Consider the following 9,586-nt stretch of genomic DNA (forward strand, 5'->3'; position numbering starts at 1 on the left):
TTTGGCTCTTAACTTTTCTTCCGACGGGAGTAATTTGGTTCCAACTGGTTTGACCGTGACGGTAAAACCAGGCTAACCTAACTGCTAACGGCACGTAACTCGTCGTGAAACAGCCGCCGTGCTAAATGCATGCACGGCGTTTCCGTCCATGCGCATGGGGCTGCCGCTCTGAACTTGACCATTGCCTTTAACCTTCCATTTGCCTTTGACCTTCCATCTGGTTGTAAGTTTGGTGTACCACACCGAATGCAACCGTAGCTCAAGCTTCAGCTTTCAGCTTCTTTCTTTCTTTACAGCATAAGCCTGTTTTTCAGAGGAAAAAGGACGAGCTAACAATTACCGATACTTTTAAGTGAAATAAGGAGGTTATATATCATTTTCTGGGTCAGCGTCTCCCCGATTTTTTGTGCACACGTCAGGGTCGGTGCTGAAGACAGACAAGGCAAAATTTGCCCAAAATCTGCCAGAAAACTGTCAGCCAAGTGAGCGGATTTCGTGGCAGATATATAACACAAATCTGTCCATGTCATGCCATACTGTTCTGTCCTCCACAGAGACACGTTTTGTTTTGCTGCAAAATATAAGAACTTAATTAGTGGCACCTTTTTTCTTCTTGAAAAAGGGAACATAGTACAGTAAAAAAATCGCATAGTACGTACATGCTACTCAGCGGTGAAAAAGAAAAGCGAAACTTAGATATTTATGTGACCACTCCAAAAAATATTACTAGCACTAAACTTTAGGACACTGGAAAAAGATGGATCTCGCAAAAAATAATGACGAATTGACGAGTCCACCTCCAATAGTAACTACTCCCTCCGTTTCGAGTTACTTGTCGTAGATATGGATGTATCTAGATGTATTTCAGTTTTAGATAAATCCATTTCTGCGACAAGTAATTTGAAACAGAAAGAGGGGCTGGTCCCTAACAGCAGGAGCAAACGAACAAACACTGATCGGGTGGCGAATTCTCGGGCGGCATGCATTGAATTGAATTGATATAGAGACTTTTGGACACAACCGGAGGCCCCTCATCCGCAGATTCTCAGCTTACAAGCTACTCCTACTATGGCCAGAGTCAAGCTCACCTAACACTGCGTAGTACACTATGGTGGCCTTTGTTTGGGCTTTAGCTACAGATTGTTGGATTCTAGTCCACCCAAAATCAGATTTTCAAACAAACAGTCAGATTTCTATCTTAGCTTTGAAGAATCAGATTCTGGAAATTGAACTACGCCGACGTGCAAGCCCGGAGCTGCGAATTTGCTGATTCCCGGGATTCCCGAGTGGCCACTTATCCAGGTTCCAGAATAGACCGACCTCTCCCCGTTATTACGCTAGAAATGCCACTGGCCCCGTCCAATTTCCTCCAGCGCCAGGTTATCCTCCACCTCGTCCTTTCTCACCCAACCAACAGAGAAGGGGATTTCCTCCAGCGCCGCCGCCCCTCCCTATAATCCCGGTGCCTCCCCACGGCCACGATCTCTGCTGCGCGGCCGTCCCCGGTCTCCACCTCTGCCGCCGTCCGCCCGTCCCCAATCTCCACCCGTGCCGCCCCCAATCTCCTGTCTACGGCGAAGGGGATGGATCCGAGCAGCTCCACCCCGACCTACAACAAGCTACTCGCGTCCCCTAGTTCCACATGCACTGCCCCCGCCGGTGTCCATGTCTGTCCATGCCGTCCAGGGGGTGGATATTTGCCCTGTTATTTGCCAATTTTTGTTTGTCTTTTCTACTGAATAATTGCTCAAATCATGTGTATATGCTCCCGGTCAGAATGTGTATAGATGTTTGAATCAAAATATTTCTGAGTCGTTCAATCAATGTGGTCAGTTCTGCAAGTTCTATATTTAACCATTAGTGCATTCGGGGGTGTTACAGACATTGCATAGCTCGTCTGCTTTTCCTAAAGCAGGGCAAACAAACGGCTAGCTTCTGATTCTCAGAATCCGTAGCTGCAGCTGATTCTCACAATCCAAGCCACAGCTGATTCTCAAGAATCTGTGGCCCAAACAAAGGGGGCCTATGGCCAGAGCCATTGTTATTTTGGAATCGGTCTTGGTAGTTAAATTTATGATCAAAGTTGAAGCACCGAGATAGAAAAAATACTACATTGTGAAATGGAGAGAGTAGTAGTACTATAGAGCCTGCGCCTCTCCGAGATCTGCATGCAGATAGTCGGCTGGTCAGTGGTTGAGCAATGGGGCAGGAGCCAATCAGCCAATGGCACTCTAGGATCCACATAGGATGCCACGGGTGGAGTAGTTAAGAATCTCTGTCACTGACTTGACATGAGATGATGAGAAAAATAACAATGGGTGCACAATCATTGGTCCTCTCCTGCCAGACCGCGACGTACACTGATGGTAGTGGAGTACTGCATTATGGAGCTCGTTCACCCGGCTGTCCAAACAGTCGTACGAAACGCAACGAGAAGGAATTGAGCTTTGCATGCAGCAACCTTGGTACTGCTCCCAGCTATACGGTGTGATCTGACCGGACAGAGGCTGCTAGGACAGCCGGAAAGCGTGCCTGCAGGGACGTCCCCGGCTGGTTGGAGGAGGCGGGAGATCCCGTGCTTTGGTCTGATCCGAGAGTGAAGCCCGGCGCGATTTGGATCAGGCCGCTCCGGAATTCACGTGCTGCGGCATGGAAGAGGAAAATTCTCTGCTCCGGCTGGTGCCCACTGTCTGGCGCCAAAAGGAAGCTCGGGTGGGAGTAGGAGGAGCAAAGCACTTTCACGGTGGTCTGTCCTGTCGATGCTACTAGCAACGGGGGGAAATGGCCAAAAGAGCGTGCAGCGGCCGAGCTCAATGGAGCTCTCTTTTTTTCCCCAGCCAAAAATGCTATTTCTGCACCTCAAGAAAATCTGAAAAAATATACACAAACATATATATACACGTACAAATTTTCATGGACACATATGTTCATATGTTTTTTTAGCACAGCATATGTTCATATGTGATGTACACAAAAAAGACAAAATACATAGATTAAAATGGGCTTTTGCATTATTGTCTTTGGGCCAGATATTTGTCTTTTTATTTTGTGTATCATGTAAATAATCAAATTAGTTGATGAAACTTTATACACACTTGAATAACAAGTTTTTTTTTGACATTTTTAATTTATTTATTTTGAAAACTTTTAATTAATTAATGTTGAAACACAGACTCGATGCTTTTTGTAACGCCTCTCTCGGGGAAATGGTGGGATGAATGAGCCGCACCTGCACGGACAAGCAAGAGTCGAGTCAACACCACTGGTAGGAATTACCAGCCATGGTAGCCGCGGCATCAAGGGAGTCAGACGATGCGTTGATTTGTCGCCAGCCGTGCGAGGTTTTCTCGTTGTGCGTTGTGTTGAGCAGAGTACAACAAAACATACACAAAACTAGGAAATGCGGTAGGGATGCAAACTGGGAACCTATAGGATAGTTTATTTTGTTGAACTAAGAAGGGTCGGAGGGTATCCTCAAGGTTTCAAATCAACATACCTAAAACGCGGTGAGTGACATTGCTCGATACTGTAATAACTAACGAACATACATGCAAATAGTCCAACTCTAGGCCTCAGGTGATCACCGCCCCCAACCACATCAAGACAGGCATTGCTGCGTGGGCCTACCACTACCAGTGCCAGAACCCATTACTTCATAATACATTTTTATCTCGTAAAGTACATTCTAAATAACTAAGAAAAAATATTTTAATTAATAGGTTATGGAAACATTGCTTAAATTAGTTTGAAGAAGGAAAATGTATATTGCAAAAAACGGAAAATATTCATGTACTCGGGATATAAATATCCATACATTTGAAATGTAGTAATAAATAGGAACTTTTCGGGTTTGACATCACATTGGGAAAAGCTATAAAAATGCCCGTATTTTAAAAATGTATATATTAAATAAAAATATCACATATTTGAGAACAATTCATATATTTGCCCCCCAAAAGAACCAAAATATAAGAAAACACAACATGAAATAAAAAAAATAAAGTTAAAAAGTGGAAAAGGAAAAGGAAACTAGAAAAAGTGAAAGATCAAAGGAAAGCGTAATAAGAAAGAAAAAAAACTTGAAATCTAGAAGATGAGGTCCATACACACGCTTCATCCGAAAATGGCTCATATTCTTCGCTCATGGCATACAATAGGATTTGCCATAGCAACACATGGTACGTACTAGTTAAAGGGACGTCGCTCACGATAACCATTCACATGGGCCTGCCTTATTATTCATTACTAGTTAATTGCCCATGCATTGCAACAGAGGCATGCGTATTCTATTTGTTCAACAACAATTGTGTCTTATACTCTATGGCTCATGCACGCCATATTCTAGCTATTGGTAAGACTAGGGGTAGGGGAATTCAATAAAAGTTTAGATATAGTTGAATTTATGATAAGATTCGATATGATTTGGGTAGGGGTAGGGGAAGGCAACACTATTTTTGATTAATTATTAAGATTTGATTTAGTTAAGATATGATTTTTTAGCAAGATCTGATTGAGTTAATGTAGAACATGATTTTTAGTAGGAGAAGGAAAGGAAAGCCCGATTTGATTTAGATTATTCCAAACTAGAAGGCGTGGAGGGGATGAACCAAGGTAGTTGACAGACAAAAACCAACAGGAAGGGTTGAGCAAATCGGTTTGGTCTTTAGTGGAAGGGAGAAAAATCAGCCATAAAGGAATGGTGGGAGGTGAGGCGAACCTACTTACTCTCATTTAATAGTAGAGACTAGCTAATTATCCGTCGTTGAATGGGCATGCAAATTCGGCTATTCTAATGGTTTAACGTCAATCTTATCCGACATATTCCTTAGACCCACTATATTATAGATTAAATTTTATTTGAGTATGAGTATGGCAAGGCAAATAAAGTTTTGATTTAGTTGAGGTTTTGGTAAGATTTGATTTGATTTGGGCATGGGCAGAGGAAGGCAAGACAAGTTTTGATTTTGGCAAAATTTGTTTTAAGCTATTTAATTATTGCAGGACATGGTTTTGGGAAATTATTGATTTACTTTAGATTATTTCTATTTACTTCATTTATGTAGGTTTATATTTTGTTTTGTGTGGCATCGGTTAAGACTACCAAAAAGAAAAATCAGCGGAAAACCAAATAGGGAGGGGGGTGGGGAGGAAAAAACTGGGGGCGGAGGTGAGACAAACCTGCCACCCCCTTTAGTAGTAGAGAGTATCTTGTCTTCCATTTTTATTTCTAATTTCTTTCCTTTCCTTTTCTTCTTTCTCTTTCACTTTTCTGTTTTACATTTGTTGTGTTTATTTTGTTAATTCTAAATCATTATTTTTTTCTATTCTAAATAAAATTATATTATTTCACCTTATTTGTGTTTGTTTTTGCCAATGTCCAATCATTTTTACCTTTTTAGGTAAGCACATGAATAATTTTTGTGGGATACTCTTTTTTTAGGTCGAACACTTCTTTTATAACATGTGGACTATTTTTTAAACATGAACTTCTCTTTAAGATATATGGACATTTCATCTCACATACAAGACCATTGTTTACAATATACATGAACATTTATTTTCATACATGTGAATATTATTTTGCAGCACTTGAAGGTTTTTTTTCTTATCATCAAACTAATTTATATCTTTTGTAAAACATTTTTTAAGTATACATAAACCTTTTTCTTGAAATGTGTGCAAAATAGGTGAAACATTATTTTTGCAGCTTATGGGAATTTTTCTTACCATTAAAATGATTTTATAAAACTTCTATTTTTTCTTCTAATATTTATACTGAAAAGGAAAATGTAGACGAACAGTAACTGCAATATTATTCCCTAAAAAACAATAAGTGCAATATTTGCCAGCCCATGGCAGCCCAAAGAGAGCGACGCATGAATGAACGGCCCAATAAGAAAGAGTACAGTAGTAGTGTAATTCAGAGAGACCACAGCATTGCCACACCAACCCCAACGAGTCAGGCAACCACTGTTCTCCTCACAACCTTTACGTTTGACGATGGCTCACCCAAAGCACGCCCAGAATCGCGCCCGCTGCTCTTTACATACAGATTGACCGTTTCTACTCGTTACCCGATGCGCCTGGCTGGCTTTCGATTGATCACACGAGACATGTAGAAACCACATGCGTTTCCAACCTAGTTAGATAGAAGGATGGACGCCTTGGCGGGGCTCTCGGCCTTTGCCGCGGTGGCGCTGCCGCTCCTCCTGCTGTACAGCGTGCACCGGTGGAGGAACCCTCGGTGCAACGGCCGGCTCCCGCCGGGGTCCATGGGCCTCCCGCTCGTCGGCGAGACGTTCCAGTTCTTCTCCCCGGACGCCTCCTTGGACGTCCCTCGCTTCATCCGAGACAGGCTCACGAGGTACGCATACTTTTTTCATCCCCGACGAGTGGCGAGGCCCAAGCGAATTACATGGGCCAGTTTCTCATATAGGCTTTGGTGCGAGATTTTGTATAGGTACGGCCCGATCTTCAAGACGAGCGTGGTGGGGCACCCGGTGGTGGTGTCGGCGGACGAGGAGCTGAACCACATGGTGTTCCAGCAGGAGGGGGAGCTGTTCCAGAGCTGGTACCCGGACTCGTTCGTGGAGATCCTCGGCCGCGACAACGTCGGGGAGCAGAAGGGCACCATGTTCAAGTACCTCAAGAACATGGTGCTCAGGTTCTTCGGCCCGGAGAGCCTCAAGGAGTCCATCCTCCGCGACGTCCAGCGCGCCGTCTGCAGCTCGCTCTACACCTGGTCCACCCTGCCGGCCGTCGACCTCAAAGAAGCCGTCTCCACCGTAAGCCTAGTCTTGTGACGCTCTGGATTATTACACGTGGTATTCACTGTTCAGGTTATGCTGCTACCTCGCGTACGGTGTTTGATTGCAGATGGTGTTTGAACTTTCGGCGAGCAAGCTGCTCGGCCTGGAGCCGTCGAGGTCCAAGGTTCTACGGAAGAGCTTCTTCGACTTCGTTCGAGGGCTCATCTCCTTCCCGCTCTACCTGCCAGGAACAGCCTACTACGCATGCATGCAGGTGATCAACGCGAACACTAAGTCGGTCAGTAGTGAAGGCTGTTCAGCCATGCATGCACTAGGGTCATCAGGGCATGTACAATAGTGCTATCTTAGAAGTGCCACGTAGGATAAATGATGAGATGGAGGAGATAAAACTCATAAGAAAAGACTTGTCTTCTCTTATTTAAGATAAGATAAGAGATGATCTCTTAGCACAATTCTCACCATGTTTTAAGGAATTACTAGTTATTAAAGATAAGGCTAAGATATAACCCATTGTAAACATACTTTTTTGTCATCTCTAAATTGCATGCAAGACTTAAGATAAGACTGTCTTATCAACCATTGTATATGCCCTTAACTGACTATGAGTAACTTTCAGGGACGGATGAGTGTAATGGAGGTGCTGCAGCAGGTGTTGGAGGAGAGGACGAGATCAGCTGAGGCGGCCGGAGGAGGGGAAGCACGGTGCCACGGCGACTTCCTGGACTACGTCGTCCAGGAGATCACCAAGGAGAAGCCGGTCCTGACGGAGGGAATGGCGCTGGACCTCCTGTTTGTGCTCCTCTTCGCCAGCTTCCACACCACGTCGCTGGCCATCACCCTGGCCGTCAAGCTCCTCACCGACAACCCTCGCGTCCTGGAGGAACTCACGGTGAGTCCTGTATGATCTTTACGTGCATGCTGAGCTGAGCAACTTCTAAATCTTTGTGATTTGGCTTGGGTGTATAGGTGGAGCATGAAACGATTCTGAACGAGCGTGAGGCAGGCGGTGAGACTGATGGCGACAGACTTACATGGAAAGAGTACAAATCCATGACATTCACATCCCAGGTCATAATCCATGAAACGCATACCTTTAGCCGTACTAATAATAGTACGTTTATGCTGCCATAATCAGACGCACATGCATCATCTTCTACAGGTGATAAACGAGACGGTCCGACTGGCCAACATTGCGCCTGGCATCTTCAGAAAGACACTGAAAGATGTACAGTTCAGAGGTAATCATGCATACAAAAAAACAAAACATTGTGTCCCGATGTTACGATCTAAATCATGCATCCTGCGAAAACAGAAGAGACAGTAGCTAGTAGTATCTCTCAAATGACAATTATTGGCGACAGGCTACACAATTCCAGCTGGATGGGGAGTGATGGTCTGCCCTCTCGCGGTGCACCTGAATCCAGATATTTACCCTGACCCCCTCACCTTCAATCCTTCAAGGTTTAAGGTTTGTACTGGACCTCAATGCCCAACTCATGCAAGATCAAACAGCTCAACCCTATGTATGCACATAGTACACTTTATCTAGGACAACTGTGGTAATTTACTTAACTAGGGCGCCACATGCACACAGGATAAACTAGAGGCAAACCGTGGGTCAAGACACTTCATGGCTTTCGGAGGAGGTCTCCGGTCCTGTGTTGGAGCAGACTTCAGCAAGCTACAAATGGCCATTTTCCTTCACTTTCTTGTCACCAAATATAGGTGCCTCCATTGTTTTCTAATGAATCCACTTGGAGCCCAAAATTTTGTAATTGTTCATATCCTCCATTTCTTTGTCATCATTTGCTCCAACGTATTTCAGGTGGATACAACTAGGTGGAGGCAAGATAGTCCGGTGTCCAGGGCTGGAATTTCCTGATGGTTACCTCATTCAGATTAGACAGAGAGACTAATCAACACCTGCTTTCAAGTCATGCTAGCAGTAGGAAAAGCTTATATCACACGTGTACAATTGTTCTAGCATGTTGTTTGATGAAATAACAGTTGTGCAGAAGTATTTCTACTCTGTCATTTTTCTGCAGTTAAGTAAAAATACATCTTCAGAGATTTTCAAGCTTAGCCTAATCTATATAATAAGTAACAAAGACGACAAGTCAGCTTAACTTATGACCTATATGCATGCTTTGCTGAGGTGGCGCAGTTGCATGGATAGATTAGTACTACTACCTCCGTTCCTAAATACAAGTCTTTTTAGAGATTCAATATAAACAACATATGAAGCAAAATGAGTAAATCTACATACTAAAATACGTCTATATACATCCGTATGTAGTCCATATTAAAATATTTTAAAAAACTTTTATCTAGAAACGAAGGGAGTACAAAATAGGCGGCCTAGTAAGTTTCTCCCCTCGTGTTTTATTAAAATGGTTGAAATCTATAAACTCCGAAGCTCTATATTTTATCAAACCATGATACATTTGTACCCTTTCTTCGTTTGCTAAAAGAAAGTTTCACATCTTTCATTGCTTTCTTCTATAATGAAAAGGCAGCTCACAAGCAAAAGGAAACAAGAAATTTAGATTGACCTATTATCACAAAACTCATTTTGATGGCCCGATTTGGGTGTCCGTGATGGGGGAGAAAACTTGACAGTTTGAACACTGTCCAAAAATATTACATCCAAGTAAAGAGATTCAATTAGCAACACCCGAAACACTCCCATCCCATGGAGAACACGAGCGCCTTTAAATATTTGGGATATCTCTTCCCCCTCCGCGTAAGCACACACCTCATTTTCATGCTAAGAGCATCACGGACCCCTAAAATGGACACGGTATCCGTCCGCAGAC

At 43.5% G+C, this 9,586-nt stretch overlaps 1 protein-coding gene across 1 annotated transcript; it reads left to right on the forward strand.

Annotated features, from left to right (window-relative positions):
• Positions 1 to 6,155: 6,155 nt before the first annotated feature.
• On the forward strand, positions 6,156 to 8,821 carry LOC125537588 (cytochrome P450 87A3-like). Its single transcript, XM_048700910.1, has 9 exons — positions 6,156 to 6,364; positions 6,461 to 6,785; positions 6,877 to 7,023; positions 7,387 to 7,659; positions 7,737 to 7,838; positions 7,930 to 8,008; positions 8,132 to 8,238; positions 8,365 to 8,495; positions 8,596 to 8,821. Exons 1-9 carry the CDS (start codon positions 6,156 to 6,158, stop codon positions 8,684 to 8,686), a joined length of 1,464 nt encoding a protein of 487 aa, XP_048556867.1. The 3' UTR covers positions 8,687 to 8,821.
• The last annotated feature ends 765 nt before the right edge of the window (positions 8,822 to 9,586 follow it).

The sequence above is a fragment of the Triticum urartu genome, chromosome 2 (genome assembly GCF_003073215.2).
Source record: "Triticum urartu cultivar G1812 chromosome 2, Tu2.1, whole genome shotgun sequence".
Taxonomy (NCBI): Eukaryota; Viridiplantae; Streptophyta; class Magnoliopsida; order Poales; family Poaceae; genus Triticum; species Triticum urartu.

Coding starts and splice junctions, on each gene's coding strand:
- LOC125537588 (XM_048700910.1), top strand. CDS start 6,156: ATGGACGCCTTGGCGGGGCTCTCGGCCTTTGCCGCGGTGGCGCTGCCG. Junction 7,024..7,386: donor CCTACTACGCATGCATGCAG/GTGATCAACGCG, acceptor AGTAACTTTCAG/GGACGGATGAGTGTAATGGA. Junction 8,496..8,595: donor TTTCTTGTCACCAAATATAG/GTGCCTCCATTG, acceptor AACGTATTTCAG/GTGGATACAACTAGGTGGAG.